This window comes from Tauraco erythrolophus, chromosome 17, assembly GCF_009769465.1.
Source record: "Tauraco erythrolophus isolate bTauEry1 chromosome 17, bTauEry1.pri, whole genome shotgun sequence".
Lineage (NCBI taxonomy): Eukaryota > Metazoa > Chordata > Aves > Musophagiformes > Musophagidae > Tauraco > Tauraco erythrolophus.
In genome coordinates, this window is record NC_141481.1 from 18,373,955 (window position 1) to 18,401,155 (window position 27,201).

The 27,201-nt window shown below is 58.1% G+C and overlaps 3 protein-coding genes across 7 annotated transcripts; 2 read left to right on the plus strand and 1 right to left on the minus strand.

Annotated features, from left to right (window-relative positions):
• Positions 1-116: 116 nt before the first annotated feature.
• On the plus strand, positions 117-11,860 carry LOC147527613 (uncharacterized). Its single transcript, XM_086622521.1, is given in 3 exon segments — positions 117-687; positions 690-1,231; positions 10,155-11,860. Coding segments are annotated over 3 exon segments (2,352 nt in total). The 3' UTR covers positions 11,394-11,860.
• A 456-nt stretch (positions 11,861-12,316) lies between these two features.
• On the plus strand, positions 12,317-22,297 carry HMOX2 (heme oxygenase 2). Of its 2 annotated transcripts, none has more exons than XM_086622314.1 (6): positions 12,317-12,344; positions 17,753-17,863; positions 19,355-19,472; positions 20,287-20,778; positions 21,783-21,903; positions 21,984-22,297. In XM_086622314.1, the coding sequence occupies exons 2-6, from the start codon at positions 17,781-17,783 to the stop codon at positions 22,109-22,111; spliced, it is 942 nt and encodes a 313-aa protein (XP_086478440.1). In that variant the 5' UTR covers positions 12,317-12,344; positions 17,753-17,780; the 3' UTR covers positions 22,112-22,297. The 2 variants fall into 2 exon arrangements, with proteins under 2 accessions (XP_086478440.1, XP_086478441.1); XM_086622315.1 differs by having other exon boundaries at positions 21,987-22,297.
• Positions 22,298-24,961: 2,664 nt separating this feature from the next.
• Positions 24,962-26,831, minus strand: CDIP1 (cell death inducing p53 target 1). 4 transcript variants are annotated; one of them, XM_086622388.1, is made up of 4 exons: positions 26,747-26,831; positions 26,169-26,315; positions 25,608-25,872; positions 24,962-25,100 (listed from the first exon to the last, which is right to left on the minus strand). In XM_086622388.1, the coding sequence occupies exons 1-4, from the start codon at positions 26,829-26,831 to the stop codon at positions 24,989-24,991; spliced, it is 609 nt and encodes a 202-aa protein (XP_086478514.1). In that variant the 3' UTR covers positions 24,962-24,988. The 4 variants fall into 4 exon arrangements, with proteins under 4 accessions (XP_086478514.1, XP_086478515.1, XP_009983670.2 ...); XM_086622389.1 differs by having other exon boundaries at positions 25,608-25,764; positions 26,169-26,289; positions 26,718-26,831; XM_009985368.2 differs by having other exon boundaries at positions 25,608-25,869; positions 26,169-26,289; positions 26,718-26,831.
• Between the last annotated feature and the right edge of the window lie 370 nt (positions 26,832-27,201).

A 27,201-nucleotide genomic window follows, 5' to 3' on the forward strand; every position in this document is an offset into this window, starting at 1 on the left:
CAGAAGGGGTTCAGAGACCTCTGGGGAAGAGGCAAAGCCGAGTGATGCTACGTGGAAAAAGTTGCAGGAGGCTGCCAGATATTATCCAGCAGAGAAATCCTTCTGTGGGCAGACTGATGGTAGGTGGAGACTGTGGGAAGAGCTTCCAGGTGAGCTCCAACCTCGTGCAGCATCGGAGAATTGACACTGGAGAGAAACCCTTCACCTGCGCCGTTTGTGAGAAGAGCTTCCGTAAGTCGTCACATCTCATCCAGCACAAGAGGATCCACAGAGCGGAGAGGCCCTACAAGTGCTCCGAGTGTGGAAAGAGCTTCGCCACGAGCACGAGGCTGATCCAGCACCAGATAACCCACACCGAAGAAAAGCCCTACTGGTGTGTCGAGTGCGGGAAGAGCTTCTGTGGGAAGGCACAGCTCATCATGCACAAGCGAGTGCACACTGGGGAGAAACCCTTCGAGTGCGGTGACTGTGGGAAGAGCTTCCGCACGAAAGCAGGCCTGACGGGACACCTGCGGGTCCACACCGGGGAGAAACCCTACGAGTGCCGGGACTGTGGGAAGAGCTTCCGCACGAGCTCAGCCCTGGCGGGACACCTGTGGGTCCACACCGGGGAGAAACCCTACGAGTGCAGTGACTGTGGGAAGAGCTTCCTTTCGAAAGCAGCCCTGGCGCGGCACCTGCGGGTCCACACCGGGAGAAACCCTTCGAGTGTGCCAAGTGTGGGAAGAGCTTTAGCCAGAACTATAAGCTCACGAGGCACTGGCGTGTCCACACCAGGGAGAAGCCGTACAAGTGCTCGGAGTGCGGGAAGAGCTTCAGCCAGAACTATAAGCTCACGAGGCACCAGCGTGTCCACACCAGGGAGGAGCCGTACAAGTGCTCGGAGTGCGGGAAGAGCTTCCCTGTGAGTTCAACCCTCATCCAGCACCAGCGGGTCCACATGGGCAAACACCCCTATGAGTGCACCGAGTGTGGAAGGAGGTTCGCTGTCAGTTCAGCCCTCTTCCATCACCGCCGCATCCACACCGGGGAGTGTCCCTTTGAGTGCACCGAGTGCGGGAAGAGCTTTCTGTGGAGGTCAGCCTTCCTCCGGCACCACCAGACCCACACCGGGGAGAAGCCTTACACCTGCTCTGACTGCGGGGCCAGCTTTCGGCAGAGGGGCCACCTCACCCAGCACCGGCGCATCCACAGCGGGGAGCGTCCTTACATCTGTGCCGACTGCGGGAAGGCCTTCATCATGAGCTATGCGCTCCTCCGGCACCAGCAGATCCACAGGCGTGGGGAGCCCTAGGAGGGGTGAGTGTGGGGAGCAGTCAGGTCGGATACCCTGTGAGCATCCCTGGGGAGCAAAGCCCAGTGTCTCTCTCCTGTTGCTTTATGGACCACCCTGCGCGTGGAGGGTGAAAGCGATTTCTTTTTAGGAGAACGAGTTCAAAAAGAGAGAGATGGAAGAGGAGAGTTGGTGCAAGGAGCTAACTGGAGGTTTGAGGAAGAGCGTGTGACGCAGCAGGGGAAGGCGGTGGCGTTCCAGGGAAAAGCTCTTGGGAGAAGGAGAGAAAAAAAGTCGATTGAAAAGGCTGGAATGTACTGGGTGGTGTGTTTCAGAGGAAGGTGAACTCCCTGCCTTTCCCCCGTGCACACACGCTTCGGACACTTCGTAGTGGGAACCGCATGGACCGCCTGCGGTGCTGCTCCCTCCAGAGGCTCCGAATCACCGTCCTCAGCCCGCGGGCCGGGCCTGCAGCAGGAGGAGCCGAACGCCCGGTGTGCCTCGCCCCCGCGGCGGGCCGCGCTCGCACCGGGCCGGGGGTGGGAGCGGGGCGGCCGTGCTGGCGGCGGGGGATCGGTGCGGGCGTGCGGCACTCGGTGTGCGCCTGCGCGGGGGCCGGAGCGCCGCTGGGAGCCGAGCCGGGCGGTAACGACGCTCCGTTACGCCTCAAACTGCCGAATAAACGAGCGGTCCAAAGCGCCATTTGCGCCGTGTTCGCTTCGCCGCCGCCTTCCCCCGAGCGCGGCGCCGCCTGCGCCTGCGCGGCGTCACGCGCCGGCCTGCCCCCCCGGGGCGGGGCCAGGTGGGGCGGGGGCTGGAGTCGCTGCGGGGCGTGTCGAACGCTTCCACCAATGGGCTTCGCCGGCTCGTGCCGCCGCTGGCTCCTGATTGGTCGCGCCGTCACCCCCTGGTCGATAAAAGCGGGGCGGCCGGGCTGGGCCTTTGTCTGGCGCCGGGGGGCAGCGGGCGGTCGGCGGCGGGTGAGTGCGCGGGGCGCGTCTCCATGGCAACGCGGCGGGCCGGCACCGGGCTGCGGCCTTCGGGGCTCCCCCCGCGGGGCTCGGCTTCCGCCGGGCCCTCGCCGCTCCCCCGCTGCAGGGAGGAGGCCCGGCTCCGCCGGCGCTGCGGCGGCACGCAGCGGCCCTGGCCTCCCCGCTCCCCGGGGCAGGTGGGCCCGGCACCCTGCGGCGCGCAGCCGCTCGTCCCGGAAACCCGTCCGGGCCGTGCCGGTGTCCGTGCGCGTCTGCTCTCCGCGTCCCGGGGCGGCCGCGCCGGGGCCTGGGAGCAGCGCCCGGCCCGTGGCTCGGCCCTCCCCGCCGCAGGGCTCCTGCCGCGGCCCAAGTGCCGGCGCCGCGCCGTGAAAGGACCGGTCCTCGACACGCCTCAAGCTGATCGGGGCCCGCAGCGCCTGGTGCGTGCCGGTGACCAGCTGAGCTGTGGCGCCGGGCCGGGCCCCCAGTTATCGGGCCTCCCTAATCTCTTCCTTCTGCTCCCACGGGCCAGCGCCTGCACAGCAGCTGAGGAAGCGTGCCACAGCAGTTGCCTCGCATCCTCGCGGGGATTCCTGCGCACAGATCCTGGCGAAGGATGCCCCGGGACCCAGTCCTGCGCTGGGTTCTCCCAGCGGTGTCGGGGGCGCTTGGCGCTTCTTGTCCTGGCTGAGTTCTGGGAAGAGCTTGGAGGACGAAGGCCTCTGAGGCCTCTTGCTATCCCTGCTTTGCCATTGTTGGGTGAAACAGATGTCTTATTCACGGCTCACGGTGCCTAGCACTTGTGTGTATTGTATACATCAGCCGTAAGCGCTTGTCACCGGCCCTGCACGGGGTGTCCCAGGCACATCCAACTGCGTGCTGGAGGAGGCAGGGCAAGCGCTGGCTCTCCCCAGAACAAGGGCTGTTTGATGTATTCATGTGTGTCTCACACCGCACTCTTCCTCCCCCCACATCTAACCCTGACTGACTGGCTTGCCCCTTGCCCTGTTCTGGCCTGAAAAAACAGTCTCAGTAGGTTGATTCTGAAAAGCTGTGCTGCAGATGTTCACGTAATAATCTCGCCTGTGAAGAGAGAGCTGTTGTTGTATACGGGCACAGTTCTGTGTGTCCACTGACTCCAGAAGTCACCCTGTCTTAACGGCATTTCTTGAGTGTGTGTGATCTGTCACCGTGGTCTCTGCCATGGCCAAGACCCACGGAGGGGCCGGTTTACCTACCAAACACGGGAATGCTGTAAGTGCAGCGTGGTGACTGCGGTGCCTTCCGCTTGCACTGGGCCAGCAGAGCCCAGGTGTTGTGCCTGTAGTGCCAGGGTTTAGATGTCGAAGGGATAAACGCGCCGGCCATCCTTTCTGCCGTTCCTCGAGGGGACTGGAGCTGTTCTGGAAGCGCATTTCAAACGCGCTTGTTTGCTTTTCAGATCGTTCCAGCAAAGAATTTGTTCCAGAGGCATCGCATATAAGCTGCTTGTTGTTTGATGAAACACAGCGTGCCCGGGAGCGGTGACGCAGCCTTCGGCAGACACGGCTGTATGTCCCCCAGTTGATGTCCCCCAGAAGAGGGTTTCTGCCGTACCTGCCATCTTAGCTTCGACTACTACGGGCAGGGTGAGGTCGCTGAGGATTGAGGCTGGAGGCCAAGCTCAGCACGAGCCCACACCGAAGGCCACGTCTCCGCTCTCGGGACCTGAGAGGCTCCAGCAGCCCGGCAGGGCCCCGGGCAGGTCATCTCTTGGAAGGCGCTGAGCCGAGGACAAATTTCCAGAGCTCCGGTGTCCTCGGGATGCTTTCTTCTCCTCAGAGAGCGCTGGCGGCCATGAGGCCCTGTTCGCCGGGGTCTGTTTGGCCCCAACGTTGGGCCTCTGCTGCTGGCGTGACGCGGGTGAGCCCGCCCCATCGCAACCCCCGCGCCGCCATTTTCCGTCGCCCTCAGAGGCGAAGGCGGCCCGCCATTGGCCGCCGCCGTCACGTGACAGCGCCGCGGGGAGCGGCCGCTGGCGGCGGGGCCGGTCCCGGGCACAGCGGGGTGCGGGGCCGGTCCCGGGCACAGCGGGGAGCGGGGCCGGTCCCGGGCACAGCGGGGTGCGGGGCCGGTCCCGGGCACAGCGCGTGTACGGGGGTGGTCCCGGGCACAGGCCGCGCCCAGGGAAGCTCCCGCCCCGGTCAGCCCCCCCGCCCTGCGGCAGCATTACCGTCCCCCGGGCAGCGGGGTGCGGGCCGGCAGCGGGACCGCAGGGGTGCGGGGTCTCGCTCCGCGGGGAGTTGCTGGCTGCCAGTGCAGGAGCCCCTCTGCGGGTATCAGTCAGTTCAAACCCAGCTCGCCTGACCCTCCCCGTGTCTTTTCCCGGAGCAGGACCCCCCGGAGCAGAGCTGGAGATGGTCTCCCGCGTGGATCACAAGGAGGAACAGTGGTTCTCCCACCTGCACGCCTACGAGGGGCAGGCCGTTGTGAGTGGCACCTGTCCAGGTAAGGGGCTGGAGCAATCATCTGTGAACCTGCCGGTGAGAAAAACAGCTCCGGGATCCCCAGGTCCTGCTGGAATGCCCAGGAGTGGCTGCGCCAGATCAGAGCACAGGCCTTCCAGCTGTGCCCGCTGTCTCTGGCAGTGGCCAATATTGGGAGACCCAGAGAAGAGCAGACGAGCGGTGGCGTGTCCCAGTACGCTCTCCCAGGTCCGAGCAATCCGTGGCCTCAGAAACTCCTGAACCAGACCTGTGGTGTTTTGATATCTCATAGCCCTTTGCGTGTTTTCTTGCCTTCTGAATTTGCGTACGTTTGGCATTCATGACATCTTGCAGCACGGAGTTGTGTAGCTTGTTTGGCTGTTATGAGTCTCTGCCTGCTTTGGTTTGCTTTGAATCATAGAATCATAGAATCATAGAATGGTTAGGGTTGGAAGGGACCTCAAAGATCATCTAGTTCCAACCCCCCTGCCGTGGGCAGGGACACCCTCCACTACACCAGGTTGCCCAAAGCCTCATCCAACCTGGCCTTGAACACTTCCAGGGATGGGGCATCCACAACTTCTCTGGGCAACCCGTTCCAGTACCTCACCACCCTCAATGTAAAGAATTTCTTTCTTATATCTAACCTAAATCTGCCCTCTTTCAGTTTAAAGCCATTGCCCCTTGTCCTATCACTACACACCCTTGTAAAAAGTCCCTCTCCAGCTTTCCTGTAGGCGCCCTTTAGGTACTGGAAAGCTGCTATAAGATCACCCCGGAGCCTTCTCATCTCCAGGCTAAACAGCCCCAACTCTCTCAGCCTGTCTTCATAGCAGAGGTGCTCCAGCCCTCGGATCATCTTCGTGGCCTCCTCTGGACTCGTTCCAGTAGCTCTATGTCCTTCTTGTGTTGGGGACTCCAGAGCTGAACAGAGTATTCCAGGTGGGGTCTCACGAGAGTTGAGTAGAGGGGCAGAATCACTTCCCTCGACCTGCTGGCCACGCTGCTTTTGATACAGCCCAGGATACAGTTGGCTTTCTGGGCTGCCAGCGCACATTGCCGGCTCATGTGGAGCTTCTCATTGACCCGCACTCCCAAGTCCTTTTCCTCAGGACTGCTCTCAATCCATTCTCCGCTCAGCTTGTGCTTGGGATTGCCCTGACCCACGTGCAGGACCTTGCACTTGGCCTTGTTGAACTTCCTTCCAGTAGTTCACTTGATGTCAGTAGTTCTTTATCTAGAACAGACGGTGCAGGATGGATCCCCACCCAGCCCACAGGCCGCTTGTGTTTTTATAGCCCTCTGTGATACCCCCTGTCAGCTGTAGCTTTTCCCAGCAGAATGGGCAGTTGAGTCATCCCGTCTGTGCCTGTGATCAGTCACGTCATGCCTCCGTGTCTCTCTCCGCTCTATTAGAGTTTCTCTGAAATGGGGATCTGTCCTCCCCCTTGCTTGCAGTCAGGATGTGGAGTTTGAGCAGCAAGGCAGAATTACGTTCTCTTTTATTCTGTTTTTTTCTCAACAATCACTAACATTTGCGTAGCTGCTTTGTCTGCCAGGGAGCTATAGTTTTCATCCATCTGCTCTAACTCTTAAGGTGCTGTTCCTGAATGATACCAAGAACATTCTAAGCCTGTCCTGGTATAAGTGGAAGTATAGAGGCTGTTCCCGTCTGCAGTTCTATGTTTGCCTGCAATGAACGTCCCGTGTTGTTCTGCTGTCACCTGCTTGGTCAGTATCATAAGGCTCTGCCAGGGTTGATCTTTACAGTCAGTCTTTGTTGCTTTAACCCTGAATAATACAGAATCATCAGCAGATCTTTCCACCTCTCCTTTCCCTCCCTGACCACCTTATTGAGCCACTCATTCCACAGCACCTTAGTTTCTCCATCGGTGTTGTAAAGGATGACTGTCTGTCAGGAATGCCTTTGGACTCCAGATCTGCCTTTTGCTAAAATTGGTGACATCTCTGAAGAACTCCCAAGTGCCTTGTGAAGTGAGACTTCTCCTTCCAAAGGCGGTGCCATCTCTTTCCCTGCCTTCTTTGGCCATCTCTCCATTAATTCTCTTACTCTAGTTTCTGCTTGGAATGTCTGTTGGGTCCTGGATCTCCCCTGGAGCCCTTTCTGTGGCATCACATCAGCCACCTCCCAGTCCCCCGACAGTTAGGTAGCACAGCCAGGAGCCCAGCAGTGTTGTGAGGTGGTGTGAACAGCCCTGCTGTGTTAGACCAAAGGTCTGTGTAGCTCCGAGCTCTGTCTCAGGGATTCAAGGACTGGGCAGAACTGGATGCCAGGGAAGGGGATGAGGTAAGCATACGATGACACTTGCCCAGCACAGTCTACTGCCCTCCAGCAGCCTGGAGTTTACTCATGATGGTGGTGTGTTATTTTTAATAGTTGTCATGGGTTTCTCTTCTGTGAACTTTTGAATTCAGTGCCAGAGGCAGTTCCTGTGTCCTCCCGCTGCTGTGAGACAGGCCAGAGCGCCAGCCATATTGCTGGCTTCTCTTGAGAAAGAGAGATCCCAGGGTTTAAGGTGGAATTTAGGTTCTCTCCCAATATGTACGCTTACTCTGCTTACCTAGAGCTCACCTTGTAGCTATAGCACTGGAAGTCTTGAGTGTAACAGAGGTCTTGCCATCAACCCAGATTGACATGGGCTGAGTAAGAACCGCGTTCTTCCTCTCTCTCTCTCGCCTATTCGTTTTTGCCAGTTCAGCCTTATACTTCCACTGAAGTTCGTCAGCCTTATACTTCCACTGAAGTTCGTCAGCATTGTGGGCTCTCCAAAATAGCTATGAGTGGCTCCCTCTCTCACCTTGTAAGAGAAAAGGGTTGTACCCTTACTATTTTTCCATTTAAAATACCTCCGGTGAGTTCCAGTCATCAAGATTTTGATCAAACCCTTTACAGACAACATGTCCTGGATGCCAGTGAAGATACGTAGTAGCTCAGAAGTAACAAAAATGGCTGTAGACCTTTCCTAGCTGAGAGCTGGAGCCATGGCTGTGGTCATTGTAATAAGAAGCTTGAAACTCTTGACCTTCCCCAAAAAGTACAGACCACCAGAGAAGACTTGATTCCCATGTACCTTGAAGGCCTTCCAAGTTCTGTATAAAGAACCAAAATTCCATGTAAGTACCAAAGCTAGGGTAGCTCTCTTTGGGCACAACAGAAGGAGATCTCTTTGGGCACAACAGAAACAGAACAACTTCACTAGCTGCGTTGTCTGCCAGAAATGTCCTCTTCTTATCCCGTCTTTGGATATCACGTTTCTCTTTTCCACCAGGCCTGGATGGAGTAGCTGCAGAAAAATGGAAATGGCTTCATGGTGAACAGCAAAGTTCCAATTTCTGTTCCTCGCAAGGGATTATTTTGATGAAAGCTGTATGAGGGAAGACGTGGCATCACTGCCACAGCGAACTGCCATAAAAGGTATCTCAGGACTTCGCTGTGAAATCATGTTGTGGTGTTTTCTTACACTGACTAGAAAGAGGAGGATTAAATATGTACGTATATCAGTCTGGGTTGAAATTCTAGACTCTTCTTCCTGTATTGCATACTTCTGGTTCAGTAGTGACTCTCCTCTTCCAAGGCATGCACTTCCTTATCACAACTCTGCCAGACCACAGGAAGGGCCTGCGGTTTGTACATCAATCCCACGCGACTGATACGTTACAAGTTTATTTCACAAGAGTTTTCAGAGAACCAGGAGGTACTGTTGAATCTTTAAGTAGGCAAATCTGGAGGTCGGCGTGTTTACGGCTTTAATTCTCAGCCCGTTCCATATTTTGGGTCTACGTATAGTCAACAGCAAGTCATCCTTCACCCCTGGAAGTCTGTATAAAGAGATCATCTGGAAATGGAACGTTTCCCTGATTGACCTGTCTTAAACCTGGATGTGTGCCTCTCTTCAGAGGTGCACGTTGCCATTCCCGCATCCCACGTACATCCCTCTGACGTCCATTTGCCCTTCCCTGACGGCAGAAGCGTGCGTGCCACACAGCCGCTGACTTGCCAGTTTAGCGTATAAGCCCTCAGGAAGCCTGCAGAGAGCTGTAGTTCCCCTCTGACAGCAAAGGCCATGGCATCGCTGCGGGTACATGCTTTAGAACCTGCTCGGGTGCTCATCAAACCACATTAGAGCAGTGGCCTGGAAGGAGTCACCACTCCCTGTAAATACTCTAGAAATCTGTGCAAGCACCTTGTCTTGGAAAGGCTTTCAGCTGATCTTGAGTCTGTGCACCGTTTATGCTTCTGCAAGACTTTGGGACTGAGAGGGCAGGGATTTGTTCATTGCCTGTGTCCAACTCTTCAGCTAGCCTCTCTTCCACTGACTTGCATTACCTTCGTCTTCTCTGTTTATCGGATTTCCTCAGCGCATCATCTGGACTCAGCCATGGAGGACCTTCAGTTCACCAACCGTCTTTCACGACAGATTTGTTCTGCACCAATGGAAGCGTGAAATTACCTTTCTTCTGCTCTAAGACTGGCATAAGCCCCAGGTGATCTACATGTGTCATGCCTTAGGGCCAGGGTCTCCCCTGGAAGTGTTCAAGGCCAGGTTGGATGAGGCTTTGGGCAACCTGGTGTAGTGGAGGGTGTCCCTGCCCGTGGCAGAGGGGTTGGAACTGGATGATCTTTGAGGTCCCTTCCAACTCACACCATTCTCTGATTCTAATGCTGGCAGCACAAGAGTAGGGAGGTCGCATCTCTTGCGACATTGTGCTGAAGAAGGCGGTTCTGTATGGCCCTCCTCTGATTCCCAGTTCAACTTTTCAGAACGTTGTCAGATGTGATATCCTGGAAGAGCAGCCGTCTTTCCCATTCGAGCACTAAACTTTTACCTCTAATATGCCAGTAATTTCAGTGGATTCAGGTTCTGGCAAAGCATGCAGGGCTATTTCCAGGGTTTGCTCCTGTGAACGCGGAAAAACGCACTGAGTAGTTTGGAGGGAAATATCAGAACTTCTTATACTTAAAGTCAATCTGCTGAATTTTTAGAATTTAGCCCCTTATGATTTCCCCTGTCCAAAGTTTCCTGTCCTGCCTGTGACTTCTCTCTGGATTCTCGTTTTATTGCAGCTGAAGATGGGATTGTGATCAAGAAAGAGGAAGATGCCCGCCAAGGGCCAGTGCAGCCCGAGGGTTTACTCTCGGAACTGCCCAAGGAGAACAGTTCCCAGAGTCCTGCACAGGACCTGGTCCTCCCTTGCGGCTCAGAAGGGGTTCAGAGACCTCTGGGGAAGAGGCAAAGCCGAGTGACGCTACGTGGAAAAAGTTTCAGGAGGCTGCCAGATATTATCCAGCAGAGAAATCCTTCTGTGGGCAGACTGATGGTAGGTGGAGACTGTGGGAAGAGCTTCCAGGTGAGCTCCAACCTCGTGCAGCATCGGAGAATTGACACTGGAGAGAAACCCTTCACCTGCGCCGTTTGTGAGAAGAGCTTCCGTAAGTCGTCACATCTCATCCAGCACAAGAGGATCCACAGAGCGGAGAGGCCCTACAAGTGCTCCGAGTGTGGAAAGAGCTTCGCCACGAGCTCGAAGCTGATCCGGCACCAGATAACCCACACCGAAGAAAAGCCCTACAGGTGTGCCGAGTGCGGGAACAGCTTCTGTGGGAAGGCGCAGCTCATCATGCACCAGCGAGTGCACACTGGGGAGAAACCCTTCGAGTGCGGTGACTGTGGGAAGAGCTTCCGCAGGAGCTCAGCCCTGGCGCAACACCTGCGGGTCCACACCGGGGAGAAACCCTTCGAGTGTGCTGAGTGTGGGAAGAGCTTCTCTGCGAACTCGCAGCTCATCCTGCACCAGCGAGTGCACACCGGGGAGAAACCCTATGAGTGCGGTGACTGTGGGAAGAGCTTCCGCACGAGCTCAGTCCTGGTGCGACACCAGCGGGTCCACACCGGGGAGAAACCCTTCGAGTGTTCCGAGTGCGGGAAGAGCTTCTCTGGGAACTCGGAGCTCGTCCTCCACCAGCGAGTGCACACCGGGGAAAAACCCTACGAGTGCAGGGACTGTGGGAAGAGCTTCCGCACGAGCTCAGCCCTGGCACGACACCTGCGGATCCACAGCGGGGAGAAACCCTTCGAGTGTGCCAAGTGTGGGAAGAGCTTTAGCCAGAACTATGAGCTCACAAGGCACCGGCATGTCCACACCAGGGAGAAGCCGTACAAGTGCTCGGAGTGCGGGAAGAGCTTCAGCCAGAACTATCAGCTCACGAGGCACCAGCGTGTCCACACCAGGGAGGAGCCGTACAAGTGCTCGGAGTGCGGGAAGAGCTTCCCTGTGAGTTCAACCCTCATCCAGCACCAGCGGGTCCACATGGGCAAACACCCCTATGAGTGCACCGAGTGTGGAAGGAGGTTCGCTGTCAGTTCAGCCCTCTTCCATCACCGCCGCATCCACACCGGGGAGTGTCCCTTTGAGTGCACCGAGTGCGGGAAGAGCTTTCTGTGGAGGTCAGCCTTCCTCCGGCACCACCAGACCCACACCGGGGAGAAGCCCTACACCTGCTCTGACTGCGGGGCCAGCTTTCGGCAGAGGGCCCACCTCACCCAGCACCGGCGCATCCACAGCGGGGAGCGTCCTTACATCTGTGCTGACTGCGGGAAGGCCTTCATCATGAGCTCTGCGCTCCTCCGGCACCAGCAGATCCACAGGCGTGGGGAGCCCTAGGAGGGGTGAGTGTGGGGAGCAGTCAGGTCGGATACCCTGTGAGCATCCCTGGGGAGCAAAGCCCAGTGTCTCTCTCCTGTTGCTTTATGGACCACCCTGCGCGTGGAGGGTGAAAGTGATTTCTTTTTAGGAGAACGAGTTCAAAAAGAGAGAGATGGAAGAGGAGAGTTGGTGCAAGGAGCTAACTGGAGGTTTGAGGAAGAGCGTGTGACGCAGCAGGGGAAGGCGGTGGCGTTCCAGGGAAAAGCTCTTGGGAGAAGGAGAGAAAAAAGTCGATTGAAAAGGCTGGAATGTACTGGGTGGTGTGTTTCAGAGGAAGGTGAACTCCCTGCCTTTCCCCCGTGCACACACGCTTCGGACACTTCGTAGTGGGAACCGCATGGACCGCCTGCGGTGCTGCTCCCTCCAGAGGCTCCGAATCACCGTCCTCAGCCCGCGGGCCGGGCCTGCAGCAGGAGGAGCCGAACGCCCGGTGTGCCTCGCCCCCGCGCGCTCGCACCGGGCCGGGGGTGGGAGCGGGGCGGCCGTGCTGGCGGCGGGGGATCGGTGCGGGCGTGCGGCACTCGGTGTGCGCCTGCGCGGGGGCCGGAGCGCTGCTGGGAGCCGAGCCGGGCGGTAACGACGCTCCGTTACGCCTCAAACTGCCGAATAAACGAGCGGTCCAAAGCGCCATTTGCGCCGTGTTCGCTTCGCCGCCGCCTTCCCCCGAGCGCGGCGCCGCCTGCGCCTGCGCGGCGTCACGCGCCGGCCTGCCCCCCCCGGGGCGGGGCCAGGTGGGGCGGGAGCTGGAGTCGCTGCGGGGCGTGTCGAACGCTTCCACCAATGGGCTTCGCCGGCTCGTGCCGCCGCTGGCTCCTGATTGGTCGCGCCGTCACCCCCTGGTCGATAAAAGCGGGGCGGCCGGGCTGGGCCTTTGTCTGGCGCCGGGGGGCAGCGGGCGGTCGGCGGCGGGTGAGTGCGCGGGGCGCGTCTCCATGGCAACGCGGCGGGCCGGCACCGGGCTGCGGCCTTCGGGGCTCCCCCCGCGGGGCTCGGCTTCCGCCGGGCGCTCGCCGCTCCCCCGCTGCAGGGAGGAGGCCCGGCTCCCCCGGCGCTGCGGCGGCACGCAGCGGCCCTGGCCTCCCCGCTCCCGGGGCAGGTGGGCCCGGCACCCTGCGGCGCGCAGCCGCTCGTCCCGGAAACCCGTCCGGGCCGTGCCGGTGTCCGTGCGCGTCTGCTCTCCGCGTCCCGGGGCGGCCGCGCCGGGGCCTGGGAGCAGCGCCCGGCCCGTGGCTCGGCCCTCCCCGCCGCAGGGCTCCTGCCGCGGCCAAGTGCCGGCGCCGCGCCGTGAAAGGACCGGTCCTCGACACGCCTCAAGCTGGTCGGGGTCCGCAGCGCCCGGTGCGTGCCGGTGACCAGCTGAGCTGTGGCGCCGGGCCGGGCCCCAGTTATCGGGCCTCCCTAATCTCTTCCTTCTGCTCCCACGGGCCAGCGCCTGCACAGCAGCTGAGGAAGCGTGCCACAGCAGTTGCCTCACATCCCCGCGGGGATTCCTGCGCACAGATCCTGGCGAAGGATGCCCCGGGACCCAGTCCTGCGCTGGGTTCTCCCAGCGGTGTCGGGGGCGCTTGGCTCTTCTTGTCCTGGCTGAGTTCTGGGAAGAGCTTGGAGGACGAAGGCCTCTGAGGCCTCTTGCTATCCCTGCTTTGCCATTGTTGGGTGAAACAGATGTCTTATTCACGGCTCACGGTGCCTAGCACTTGTGTGTATTACATACATCAGCCGTAAGTGCCTGTCACAAGCCCTGCTCGGGGTGTCCCAGGCACATCTGACTGCATGCCGGAGGATGCAGGGCAAGCGCTGGCTCTCCCCAGAACAAGGGCTGTTTGATGTATTCATGTGTGTCTCACACCGCACTCTTCCCCCCCCAGATCTAACCCTGACTGACTGACTTGCCCCTTGCCCTGTTCTCCTAGCCAAGGTGAGAAAATAGATTCCTGATGTGCTGCCTGACACGAGGGCTGCTTACTCAGGTGTGGAACTGGACACCATCTGTGAACTCACCAGGAGTTTCCCTCCTCGGTCAATTTGTTGAGGTGCTGGACTGCAGCTCTGGGGGACAGAAGTAGCGTTTGTATGGGGACTGCTTGAATTATTGCCCAAATTTAGGCTGAGTCCAGGTCTTAAACCTACCAGGGATCAGGTAATGTTGTAACTTACTCTCTGAGGCTCTGTTTCCAGCAGCAGCCAGTGCCAGACTCCTCCCCGGAGGGAGGGTGAGACATGAAGCTCTCCTGGTGTTCTTTCCAGCTTACCTCTGTGATGAGTCTTCACGCCGCCAGGTCTGGGGTTCTGAGGTTTGTCTCCACTGCAGCGATGCTTGGGTAGGTCCGGCCACACTCTGCCACTTGTCAAAACAAGAATGTAGGCTTTGGGTGTGGGGAAATAGCTAGCATGCAACTTCAAGGTGAACAGCAAACATGAGCTTTGTACTGCGTGGGTATCAAACTGCTCCTGAGGGTGCCCAAGCAAAGCCAGGACTTCCAGTCCTGCTTCCCTGCAGCAGCAGTGTCTACTTCCTTCAAAAGGCACGGGATTATTTCTTCCTACCCCGAGAAGATCGGCTGTGCTTGTTGACTGTGAAGCTTGCTGTGGAAGCGTGTGCAGGGGAAAACTAGTTGCTGGCTAGATGAAATTAGGGGTATTTTCTCCAAGGGTTTGAGCACCATTATTGGAAAAGAAACGTTTGGAAGTGCTGAAGTATTCTGTACCAAGCCTTCTCTCCGCTCTCCAGTCCTGCTATCCCGACTCTTGTGCATGTTGAATATCTCCCAAGCAGGCTGCTGTCAGGACACCAGGGAGGGCTGTGTGTACCTTGAACATCAGCCAGGGGCTGATGAGCAGAGCTCCTCGTAGCAAATGAAACAACGTTCCAGGCTTTGCAGTGGAGGCAGGCAGCTGCTTGAACCTCCCTCTCAGGGTGTAGGACACTGCCTCTTTCAGAGGAGCAGAATGCTCTGAGAAACCAGGGCTTTGACCATTCACCATGGTGTGGGCTTCCAGTTGCTTTTTTTTTTTTTAATAAAAGCAAGGGCCTGTGAGAGTTTTAATGCTTTTGATTTCCCCTCTTCCACGTTCTTGTGCAATATCCTAACACTGAAAAGGATGGGGGTTTGTTTTGTGCTGACTTGCTTCTTGGATTCGTGGCTGATCAGGGAGATGTCTGTACTAGAGATGGTATTGGGGAAAAATCTGAGCTTCTATGTTTTGCTGTGCGTGTACTGTCCTCCCCTCGGGCTAAAGGGACTGGTGTCATCACTGCCCTGCGGATTGCTGGAGAGATGAGCAAACTGAGTCAAACTGAGCCTTTACCAAAAAAGCCATGGGAGATACAAGTCTGAGCATGCATCAAAGTCCTCAAAAGACTTTTTTGTGTGCTAACCCCTTCTTCCAACAGCAGACAGTGCTACTGGAGCAATAACTCACTGTTCTGATCAGTTGTACTTCTACAACACTGGTAACAGGCTTGAGTAAAGGCTTCTACTCTGCTCTCATGAGACCCCACCTGGAATACTGTGTTCAGCTCTGGAGTCCCCAACACAAGAAGGACATGGAGCTGCTGGAGCGAGTCCAGAGGAGGATCATCCAGAGATGATCTGAGGGCTGGAGCACCTCTGCTATGGAGACAGGCTGAGAGAATTGGGGCTGTTCAGCGTGGAGAAGAGAAGGCTCCGGGGTGATCTTATTGCAGCCTTCCAGTACCTAAATGGCCTACAGGAAAGCTAGAGAGGGATTTTTTCCAAGGGCATGTAGTGATAGGGCAAGGGGCAATGGCTTTAAACTGAAAGAGGGGAGATTTAGATTAGATCTAAGGAAGAAATTTTCACTCTGAGGGTGGTGAGGCACTGGACCAGGTTGCCCAGAGAAGTTGTAGATGCCCCATCCCTGGAAGTGTTCAAGGCCAGGTTGGATGAGGCTTTGGGCAACCTGGTGTAGTGGAGGGTTTCCCTGCCCATGGCAGGGGGGTTGAAACTAGATGATCTTTGAGGTCCCTTCCAACCCAAACCATTCTGTGATTCCATGATTCTGAGACCTCGTGAGATGCCCCCTGCGTAGCATGGAGAGCAAAGCTCCAGTGTTGGTGAGTGCTGCTCCAGGTGTGCAGCGAGGCCGGGGCGTGGAGGCTCTCACCAGTGAAGTTAGCAGAGGTGTGTTGTACAACGATGCTCTTGGGAGCTGTGCTGGGCATGGCCGGCCACTGGGAGCCTCTGACCGTTGCTGCTGTTAACTGCTGCTTCCTGCGGCTTCATCTGGTGTGTTCCTTTGGGTTGGATTTAACATCTACCTTCAGGCCTCTTCCAGGGAATGGACAGCGTGGAAGTGCTCTTTGTAGCTCTCTGCTTACCTGCTGCTTTGCACTGGTGGCTGTCACAGCGCGCGGAGGCAGCGCGCCCTTCCTCCAGGACTCTCGAAGTATAAGATAAATCGGAACCAGTTCATCTAGTTTAATTTTGGAACCTGTGTTCCTTGAGCAGTGCCTGGCCTGGAGGAAGCTGAGCAGAAAGCCGGGGGTCAGGAGAGCCTGTGCATCTGTACTGGCAGGAGGGAGGCTGTGCGTGGGGTGAGCAGTCTGCTCCCCCTGTGCCTGTGACGGGCTCCTGGCTGAGCCTGGGCAGGTATTTGCCTCTTTGCTTTGATTTCCCTTCCCCACGGTGGGCATTTCCCCATGTTTGAAGATGAAGCTGCCTGATGGGTGGAGGTAAGTCCTGTTTGCTGACATGGTGTGAAGGTGTTTGCTGCTCTAGTGAGTGATCAAGTAGACAATACACCACCTGAACATGGTTTCCTCAAATATCTCTGAGCCCTTGTGCTGGTGTGCCTTTCTGCCCTGGCCGCATCATCCTGCCCTAAACTTCTCTACCCGAGGGATGGGGAGGCTGTGCCGTGCGTGTCCTGTGGGGACGGGCAGCGAGGATGTAGGGCTGTCACCCCTAAGGACTTCTGCTGCTGCACTGGGCCAGCTGGCGTCACAAGTAATGTCTTTTGGTCAGTCCTCCCCTTGGGGAAGGCTCTGTCCCAGTGAGCCCAAAGACTGCATGGTTGCTGGGGAAGCCTTCACCCCGGTGATGTGTCCCCCAAAGCGGGTGCTGTGCCCCAGCCCTGCCGTGCTGCATCTGGGGATGGGTGCTTGGACCTGGTGCCCAGTGCTCCTGGCTGAAGTCCTGTGCTGGGGCGTGGAGGGCAGCGAGAGTGGCAGTAAAACAGGGCTTAGAAAGTGGTGAGGAACCAGAGGGCAGTTAATTTGTAACTGGTGTGCTTGGTGTGAGCTGGGAGCCAGCAGCTGCTGTGCTGGTGCTGGCCCTGTGCTGAGGAGCTTGGTGAGCTCCCAGTTGCTTGTCTGCCGTTCTCCCGGCCCCGGGCCAAGCAGCAAGCTGCGGATGGAGCCCGCCGAGGGAGACTGAGCTGGAGTGGGAGAGCGTGAGGGATGGCTCTTAGAGGGAGTGCTTTCCGAAGAGCCAGCAAGCAGCTTAGTTCCTCGCTCATCCGGCAAGGCTGCCTGTAAGGTGGTGGTGCTGCTCCACACAAAGCTGATTACAGGTCCATTTCATAAATGAGATGGTGGATTTCTGGCTTAACAAGGCTGCTCAGCTAACGTAAGGCAGGTGTCTTACTCCTGCTTCTGGGTAGGTCTTGTGCATCCTGCTACATCTGAGGAGATCTTTTTCCTTTCACGAAAGAGGAGGGAGAACCTGGTGACTTCGGGGGTTTGAAGTAAACCCTGGTAGGCGGGAGAGGAGCACGTGAGTGGTGGCAGGAGCTCTCTGCAGCTCACTCTGTTCAGAGAGCTGCCCCAGCTTTGGAAGTTCCTCTTCTACTCCGTTGCAGGGAAGGCTTTTGTTTCCCCTGTGAGCTGCCTGACTTCTGAGCTTAGCTGACCTATTTCCCCGCTGCCTCTTCATACTGCTTCTTCCCTTTCCAGTTACTCTGCTCAGAGTCTGACATTGGCTGAGATGTTTGGTAGCAGCAATGGAAAGCAGCTTTCTCACAATCTTGACACAGGTTGCTAACGTTGAGGTCTCTGGTTGTCTTCAGCGAGCAGCTGTTGTGAAGGGGGAAGCCTAATCCAGGCCACTTGCTGTGGTGTGGATGTCCTCCCTGGTTAATGTTTTGTGAAATGGGTGTTGGCGTTGAGGTTCACCTGGGGTAACTAAACTGGACACGCACTGCTCGCCTGAAAGCGCCTGGTGTGTGATGGAAATGGCTGGTGGCTGCGTGGTGGGGCAGCTCTGAGGCTCTTTGCTGGACTGCTCAGCAGTTCACACCCAGCCCTTCCCTAAGGCAGTTTCCCTTTAAAACTCCTCTCTAATTTTGCCTTTCAGATTGTCTCGTCTCCAGCACTGACCAGCAATGCCATCAGCTATGGAGGGCTCAGAGGCAGGAGAGGAAGCGGAAATCTTGCGCTATGAGGAAACGGAAGATGACAACGTCAGGTGAGTCCTGTCTCACAACATGGCACAGACTCAGTCTTGGGCAAGGCAGGAGACCTTCCAGGTAAAGGAGTGATCTTTCTCCTCATCTGAAAAGGAGTGAGGGACTCCCAATAGTTGATTAATCAAACATATGTGCAGGAAATCTGTTTAATCAAACTGTACTGGCAAGGTGGAAGGGGTGGGAAGGAGCGATCTGGCTGACAACAAGCAGTTGGTTTTTTTTAGTCTCTACTATCAAACTGGCATTTCAGCAATGCTTTGACCGTTCAGCAGTTGTGTTTGTGCCTTCCTGGCTGAGGTGAGCCAATTTTCCACGGCTCACTGGACAGTCTCATGCGATAGCAGCTGCTTGTTTTGAAAGACGACTCTAGAGGTGAACTCTACTCCAGTGAGCTGCCTCTTTTGCCTTTGCAGAATATCAGCTGGTCTAGGCCAGGATCTTTTCTTGGAGGTGAATTTAAAAAACAAATTCGCACACATGCTCTAAAAGCCAAGGTGTCAGACATGGAAAATGGGCAGGGTGAATAGGATGCTTCCCAGGATACCTAGAGAGGCTGGTTGACTCCTCTTTGCCTTGACAGGCTCGGTTTCGTGAGAAGTTAATGCTGCCTGGCTCTCCTGGCCCATCCAGGCCTTGTCTGTCCCGTTGGCTGCAGTGTTCAGCCACTCAGTGGATCTGGAGTGTTCAAAGTCTGTCTCTTACAGCTAACACGAACGTGCTACCTGTAGCAAGCCAGTCGTAAAAACAGTGGGGTGCACTTTGGCATCGTTTTGAGGGAGTGTAGATGCTGATAACACTGTACCAAACTCCAGGTAGGTGCAGTGGCTGTAACCTAAGATCATAGATTAATTTTTTTTTTTTTTTAGTAAGACGACCTGTAGAAACCTGCAAAACCAGTGGGATTCAGGATAAATAAACTTTTTAAGGGTGTTCTTGCCCTGTTTTGCCATCTGGCTGTCATCTCTTCTCCTGCAGTTGATAGCCAAGTTGGAAAAGCTAGAGTCCTGCCTGGGTATGCATCTGCTCTTACCTTAGCCTTTCTCCTTCTCCAGAGTGACCAAGGAGGATACCACCGAGGCTCCTGTCCCCTTTAGCCTGCCCCAGTAGTTGCTCTTCATACTCTCAAGGGCTCCTTTTCTAGTATTGTTGGGGCTCACATGGATGAGAAGCAAAAGTAACAGTGCAGGGATCAGAAGATCCTTGGCAATTGCTTCAGCATCCTGGGGCTGGGCCCCTGGTAAGCCCCAGCCCTCCCAGAATGGCAAGTCTGGCTGGCACGTGGTGCCTACGCCTGTGGAAGGAGCTTCTGGTTGCTGCCACCCTGCTGCCTTCTACTGGTGGTGCCAGCCTGTGAGGCGGGCCTGAGGGATCCCACCTCCTCCAAACTGGGCCTGAGGTGGTGGGGAGTGGAGTGGGGTCCCTCCGAACACAGCGGGGACAAACTCGTGTGTGGAAGTGGGGTGAAAGGAGCTCTCCCGGTTTGCCTGCAGTCCCACCGACCTCTCGGAGCTGCTGAAGGAGGGGACTAAGGAATCTCACGACCGTGCGGAGAACACTCAGTTTGTCAAAGACTTCCTGAAAGGACGGATCAAGAAGGAGCTCTTCAAGGTGAGTGCTGCACTTCTCCTGGAGCAGAGAAGCTCTTTGAGATACCCAGCGACTGATGCAGGTGCTGGGGCAGAGCCCACAGCCGCGCACATAGGGAATGAATCCAGTTTGTAGGTGGCACGACTGAATAGTCCAAACTGCGGGAGGACCCTTGTCTGTGGCTCCTGTCTGGTGTATCCTACAGCTGGGACACAGGAGGGTGAGGAGCGCGCTGGCCCAGCACAAGTTTGCGTAGGTGGAAGTGCTGGGCTTCTGGCCACAGGGCTGCTGGTGGCTCAGGACAGGTGCGGCTGCAGCGCAGATACTGGTGGCGTAAGCTGTTTAGGAGCGCAATCCTAGTGGGATTAAGCACTTACTCCATACTTTGGCAACTAGGCTGTTTCCCACAGGCTTCAGGTCGGATTGCTTTCTCTCCTGTTTTGGGTCTGAGCAGTGCTGTCGGATCCTGAAGATCTCGGCATATGCAGTAGTCTGCTTTAGCACGAGGCTGTTGGTGCTAGTTACACCTTTTGGGTGAGGTTCGTCCCTGAGCCCTGCCCTCGAGGGGACGGGAGACCCAGAGCACACTGCTGGCAACACCAGGCTCATTCTCAGCTCGTGCTCTGCAGGTGATGTTGTTACGAACATGGGTAGAGAGGAGCCTCTGATCCTGCAAGTGGTACGTGCCTGGCAGGGGCTCTCCAGGCTGGTTTCATGTCAAGTCCGGGGCTTTTCTTCTTGTTTACCCCAGGCCCCTGCAGGGTGAGAGGGGTCACAGGGTGCGAAGTGCCGATGCAGCGAACAGCTTCTCACCTTGGCTGTGCTTTGTCTCTAGCTGGCCACCGCTGCGCTTTACTTCACCTACTCTGCTCTGGAAGAGGAAATGGATCGCAACAAGGACAACCCAGTCTTTGCTCCTCTGTATTTCCCCCTAGAGCTTCACCGAAGAGAAGCGTTGGTCAAAGACCTGGAATATTTCTATGGAGAAGACTGGAAAGAGAAGATCCAGTGTTCAGAGGCGACTCAGCAATATGTGGACAGAATCCATCATGTGGGACAACACGAGCCAGAGCTGCTAGTGGCTCACGCTTACACACGCTACATGGGGGACCTCTCAGGTGGCCAAGTGCTGAAGAAGGTAGCCCAGAGGGCCCTGAAGTTGCCCAGTACTGAGGAAGGGATCCAATTCTACATGTTTGACAACATTTCCAATGCGCAGCAGTTCAAGCAGCTCTACAGAGCAAGGATGAATGCTCTAGACTTGGACAAGAACACCAAGGAAAGGATCGTGGAAGAGGCCAACAAAGCTTTCAGGTTTAACATGCAGGTACTACATCCCTTGAGCCGCTGTGTGTGTAGGTGCTGCTGCTTTCAGGTCTGGACCAACTCTTAGGCCCAGGTTAATGCAGTCCAGCTGCTCATCCAAGCAAAGTGGTTCAGATCTGGGACCACTAGAGCCCTTCCGTCTGGCAGGGGTGGGATTCTAGTTTGAGTGGCTCTTCTGTTGGCTTCTGGAGATGTGGCGGGTGTTGGGCAGGAACTCCTCCTGTGCTTCAACACCACAGCCAAGCCTTTGATTAGGGCAAAACTGAGATGACCTCACTGCAAGATTGGTGAGCACACACACTGTGGGCTGTGTGGCTCTGAAGCAGGGAGAGCAGAGCTCTCCCTCCCAGACAGCCTCAAATGGTTCCAGCATGTTGCACCACCGTGGTTACAATTTGTCTCCTGTCTGGTGTCTGACCTGTTGCCCAGTGGCCAAAAAATGTCTGTAGCCTCTTGTTCATTCCCATAGTATTTGCCTTTCGCAAAACCTGACTGAGCTGTGCCCCTGCCCCAGAGGGATGAAGACCATAGTCTTAGCTACCGTGAGGAAGCTTTAATCTGCACCTACAGCAGGTCGTTGTGGTTTAAGCTGGTCAGAAACGTGGTGCGATGTGGTTGGGTCCTTTGGCGGGATCCTTACGGACACCCCTGGCCACCCCACACTGCACGGACAGGAGCGGTGCTCCCCAGAGAGGGTCTGCAGCAGGGAGGGGAGAGCATGTTGCCTTGCTCCCAGCACGGCAGGCGGGAGGGCAGAGGGCACGGCGGTCCTGCGTCTGCCTCGCTCCCGGCTCCAACGTGGCGCTCTTGGAGCGGGCTGAGCCGCAGCGCGTGCCAGGTGCCACCGCAGGTCTGCCCACGAGGCGCTCCGGAACGAACAGCACGTGCTGCCTTTGGGTGGAGGGAGGCAGGAGTGGCTCTTGCCCTTTCTCCAGATCCTTCCAGGGTCTGGATGAAAGCTGCCTGGCTCCGCCTGCTTCCTGCACTCACTGTGCCCACTTGCAGGTATTTGATGAACTGGACAAGATTGGCAGGTCGCTGACAGAAGAAGCCCAAGACGGAGGCGTTCCGGTCCACGATGGAAAAGGAGACCTACGCAAATGCCCCTACTATGCAGACAAACTAGGTGGGTCGCGGGCAACAACGGAGCTGCCGCGGCCATACGGCACGAGGCTGGCAGCACTGGCGGTGCTTTCTGTGTTCCAGCAGGCAAGGCAGGAGCCGGCTGCCCCTGCCACGCTGCCGTGGCCCTGCTGAAGCAGCCGCTGGTGCAGCTGATCCTGGCGGCCTGCGTCGCTGTGGCAGCGGGAGCCGCGGCTTGGTACGTCCTGTGATGGGCAGAGTGCACGTGGCTCCGAAGGGCGGCCAGGGGAGAGGCGCGCCCCGTCCTCCTTCAAACTGTCCCTTTGCTGGTGGTGAGTTGGCTGCGGGTGGGAAAAGAAAACAAGAATCCTGCAGGACTGTCCAAGGCTCTTTGCACACGCATAACGGAAACACTGTAATATAACGTCTGTAGCTGACTAAGTGTACAGGACTGATCCAGTGGGAGGATCCCATTCCAGCCCTGCCCTCCCCAGGCTGGGGCAGCTTTTAAGGCCAGAGGTTTCTTGTCCTGTACTGGCAAAGGCTTCACGTGCTTGGCTTTTCATCTCCCTCCCAGCAGCCGGAGGGTTTCCTGCCCTGGGCTGCAGCCCCAGAATGTGTCCTCAGCCTTTTTGGGGGAGAGCCCTGGGTTTCCTACCCCGAGAAACCCATGTTTGGGCCATGCCGCAGCGGCTGTGCCACGGGGCTCTTAGCTCCACGGGGTGTCCGGTGCGGTGCAGTGCCCCGGGGACCAAGTCTGGTGATGGAGGAAGCTCCCTGGGGGTGGGGGCAGGACCACGTGGGGGGGAGGGGGGGGGGGGTGGGCACGAAGATGACAAATTGGTACTGTGCAATGTTGGGGTTGTGGGTTGGGCGGGTGGTTGGTTGGTTTGTTTTTTTCCGAAGCCTTGACTGGAATAAAAGTTGCAACGCTGCAGCTGGGGAAGCCAAAAGCACTTCACTGGGAGAATGAGTGAACTGGGCCAGGAGGTGTGGGTCTGTGGGGGGGATGCAGAAGGCTGGGGAGGGGGGTCGAGGGGGAGAGGGGGTTATGGGGGGGGAGGGGAGGGGAGGAGGAGGGGAAGGGGAGGGGGTTAAGGGGGGGTAAGCGGAGTGGGTACAGACTCCCACACTGTTGAACTTGTCTCTGACTCGTGCTCTCTGACACGCTCCTGCCCTGACACCCCACTGTCCCTGCTGCCTCCCCTGGGGTTCCCCCAGCTCCTGTGGGGAGGGGACCCACTGCTCCTGTGCCAAGGGCACAGCCAGGTGCTGCCAGGGCCTGGGGCTCCCCTCTGGTGAGGGGGCTTCTGTGCTGTGGGGGCAGTGCCTCTCTGGAGGCAGTGGAGGTGCTCAGGGTCACACAACTGCCCCTTGCTCTCTGGTTCCCAGTGCTGTGCTGGGCCTTGGAAAGGTCCTGGGCTGGGTGACGTGGGTACCCCCCTGCCTTCCTCCAGCTCAGACTTGGGGCTTTTCTCCTCTTCAGCTGAGTGCCTGGGCACAAGGAGAAGGCAGAGCTGGGGAAGCCCCAGCTCCAGCTGAGGGCTGGCCAGGGAATGTTCCTGCTGCCCCTAGGGCTTCTGCTGCCCCAGGCTAGGGTAGGGAAGCTGCTCCTCTTCCTCCAGTGTTTGGGACTGCTGTGGCCCCCTCCTCCCCCTGCCATGCCATCCCTCCTCATCCTCAGCTTCCCCTGGGGGCAGCTCTGCTGTGGATTTGGAGCAGGGCAGAAGAAAAGACATACACGGAGTTGAGGGTCTGTTATTTATTTACATAAAAACACTGAGTAGTGCCACGGTTCCACCTCTGAGCAAAGAGCAGCTGCCTGTGCGGGTCTGGCTGTGTTTGCTGACCTGTGCACCGAGAGATGCCCACTGCTTCATGCCAGGGGCTGCATGCTCCAGCTGCCCTGGCTGCAGGGGCTGGGGGCCAGGAGCAGCCACGGAGAGGCTGCAAACAGCTCCCAGGGCCTCTTGCCTTTGTCTATCATAGTACTGCTGGCAGCTCCTGTCACTGCCTGCTCCCCCCTCTTCCTTCTGCCCCATATCGTGAGCTAAAAATAAATCCCTACACCCACATGCAACGAGGACCCCCCCCCCCCCCCCCAGGGTGCAGCTGCGGTGGTGGCAGGACGTGTGTGCCCCAACCCGCCTGGGCTCAGGACGTGGCTCCGCAGGTGCGGGCATGGGTCTGCTCCAGAGCAGCCTGGTGACAATCTCCTCTAATCTACAGCGCCAGGGCAGGTGGTGACATGCTGGGTGCGTTTTTTTTCACTAACAGTTTGTCAGGCGGGTGAGGAAGTGCCAGGGGCTTTCCTTCCCCGAAAGAGCCGCAGCAGGGCCTGGGAGGAGGAGGTGCATGCAGCTGGAGCAGCCGTGGCCGCTCTGGCAGGACGGAGGTGCTGATCAAGGGTGCAGTGCTGCTGCCGTTTTGCCCTCATCGTCCCTGCAAGGTGGCTCTGTGCCCCGCTCCCCGCCCCATCTCCTGGGGAAGGGGCTTTGCCTATGGGATGCGTGCCAACCTGGCTGGGGAGCGCCGTGAACCACGCCAAAACCTGGCATGTGGCTCCTCGACACCAGGCCCCTTCCTAAAAGTGCTACAAGGACTGTGCTGCCTCCCCTGTGTGCACTGTGGGCTGCTCGGGTCCCCCCTTCCCCTCCCGGGTGGCAGGTGCCCCCCACCTGCAGCAACTCCCTGTGGGGCAGCATGTCCCTGGAGCCAGCTCCCCCTCCCACCCACCCACCCCCCCCGCCCCCCCCCCCCCCAAAGGGGTGGGCATCTCCAGCAGCTGCTGCTCTTCCCTGGGTTGCTTCAGGTGAGAGGGGTCTCGCTCGTGCCCTGGAGCATAAGGGGGTGCAGGGGATGCTCTCCCCCACCCCAACTCTTGCGTGCTGCAGAGTAGCCCCAGCCCCCCTCCCCTGCACACCCGTGCCAGCATCTCACATCCAACCGTTCACAGCGAGGACTGGAGCTCGGGGAAGGTGGTTGCAGCTCTTAGTGGGAGGGAGCCGGGATTACACAGATACACGCCACCAGCGAGTTAAGCGAAGGAGTGTTGCACACGCATAGACTAGGACGGCAGCGGGAGAGGGGCCGGTGTCATGGCCGCGGCTCGGGCTCCCGGGGTGCTGTTAGCACATGCGCTTGTACGTGTAGATGTAGGCCTTGCAGTTGGGACACGTGTGTGTCACATCCTTGAAGTCATCAAACAGGCAGGGGATCAGGCAGCAGCAGAGATCACACCTGGAGCACGGGAAGAGGCAGCGTGGTGTGAGCTGAGCAGCCCATGGGCACAGCCTGCAGGCACGGGGTGGGGGAACGCGCATGGAGGTGGCTGTGGGGCATGGGCAGAAGAAGGAAGCACTTGCCCCTGGGAGCCACCTGTGATCCCCAGTGCTGCAAAGGGCAGCACAAAGCCCCTGCCCCTTGGGGTGGGCACTGCTGCTACAAGGGTAAGCGCTTGGTTAGCGAGTGGTTGTGCACCTGAGAGGGAAGGGGCAGCCTGGTGAGATGCACACAGGCCTTTGGAGGTGGCACCTTCCCCTCTCCTGGCAGAAGCCAAGGGCTCCAGGCACTGTCACCCCAGGAACCCATCTGCTGCCCCAGTAACACCTCAGTGCCGAGGCTCTGCCATGCCCAACAGTTTGGCCAGGGCCACCCATCAGGGACACCAGGACCACAGCTGAGCGCCCACCATCACCACGGGGCTGCTGGGAGCAGGGAGGCCCTGGCTCTGCTTGCAGCACCTACCCCACAAAGCAGCACAAGAAGCCAAGGAGGAAGCTCATGAACCCGATCTCGTAGGTGATCTTGGTGGTGATGGCTTGCTGGCAGTGGGGGCACACCGTCTGCACCGGGGCACCCTGGAAGATCTCGCCCTGCAGCACTGTCACAGTGGTGGCAGCCCCTGACGGGACGAGCACTGTTGCTGTGTGGCCACCGGGAGAAGGGTAGTGGCCCGGGGCAGGGTAGTAGCCCATGGAGGGGTGAGGGCCTGGCGGCGGGTAGTAACCTGCTGGGAATGAGAAATGGGCACAGGTGAATGTCTTTGTACATGGCAGGAGAGGTCAGATTGTTGCTGCAGCAGGAGCTTCCTCCGCTGCCACACCACCACCTTGGGTATGGACTTGGGGCCAACCCTGCTGCACGCACCATGTCCCCCATCCCGAGGAACCTCGCTGCAAGCCCCAAAGGGCAGCTTCAACCCCCATTGTGTCCCCCCATCCTGCTCCCCGGGAGACGTGTGCTTCCAGGGGGGCAGTCCGTGCCCATCACCACCCTCTACTTCCTGCAGCCCCTCCTGGTACTCACCAGGCGGCACGTAGGGCCCAGAGCCGTCTGTGGGCATGTGGGGGGGCACGAACCCCGGCTGCAAGGGTGGCTCATATGGAGGGGGCCCAAATTCAGGAGGGGGGATGGGAACCCCCTGGGGCTGTCCCACGACAGGGGCGACGCCATCTGAAAGGAAAGAGAGAGTCAGCAGCCAGGGCAGGAGGCGGCAGAGCTGATGGGAGATGGGGGCTTGGCTGAGTGGTCTTGGGGGGTCGGTCCCAGCAGGGAAGGGGAGACATGACATGGGGTGGGAGGGACACCCCCAAGCCTTGTCCTCTGGGCCACAAGAAGCCCCAGTTCACCCCACATTACCTGGGCTCTGAGCAAGGAGTGCTTTCTGCTCTCCTCACTTCCCTGGGACCTCCTGCCTCCCGGCGGATGACAAGGACACCGAGCCGGGCAGCGCAGCACCGTCCCCAGCGCCCTGCACGCTGCAGGGCAGAGCTGCAAGGAGAGGCCACGGCCCGGGCTCTCCCAGGGAACCCACGCTTGGCTCCTGCCCGCTTGGCAATGTCGTCACCCCAACACCCCAGAGCAGCTGGGATCCCCCCCAGTACCTGTCGCGGGGGGTGGGCCGTGCTTCTCTTCTATCAGCGGTGCCGAGGGGCCTCCCGGGTAGGGTGGCGGAGGGTCGTTGGACATGGCTCAGGGCGGCCCTGCATGGACAGAAGCCTTTTTGAAGAGACACCAGCCTTTGGCTGCACGTGGACACCCACCCGGAGCCATGCCATGCTTGGGAACGGAGCTGGCAGGTAATGGAGGGGTTGGGGGCTGGTGCCACCCCTGCACTGGCCTCAGCCCCTCCATGGGCAGGAACACAGCCATGGCCCCGAAGCTGGACAAGCTTCACCCCAGGCAGCAAATCTTCCCCTGTAACGTGCACAGCTCATCCGTGCGGCTCTTGGCTGCACTGCCCATGTGCCAGGGCAGTCCTGGGCTGGAGGCCGCTCTGCCACGCACCTCAGCTGCAGCGTTACAGGACCAACAATGGGGAAGAGCTGCCCACGTTGCC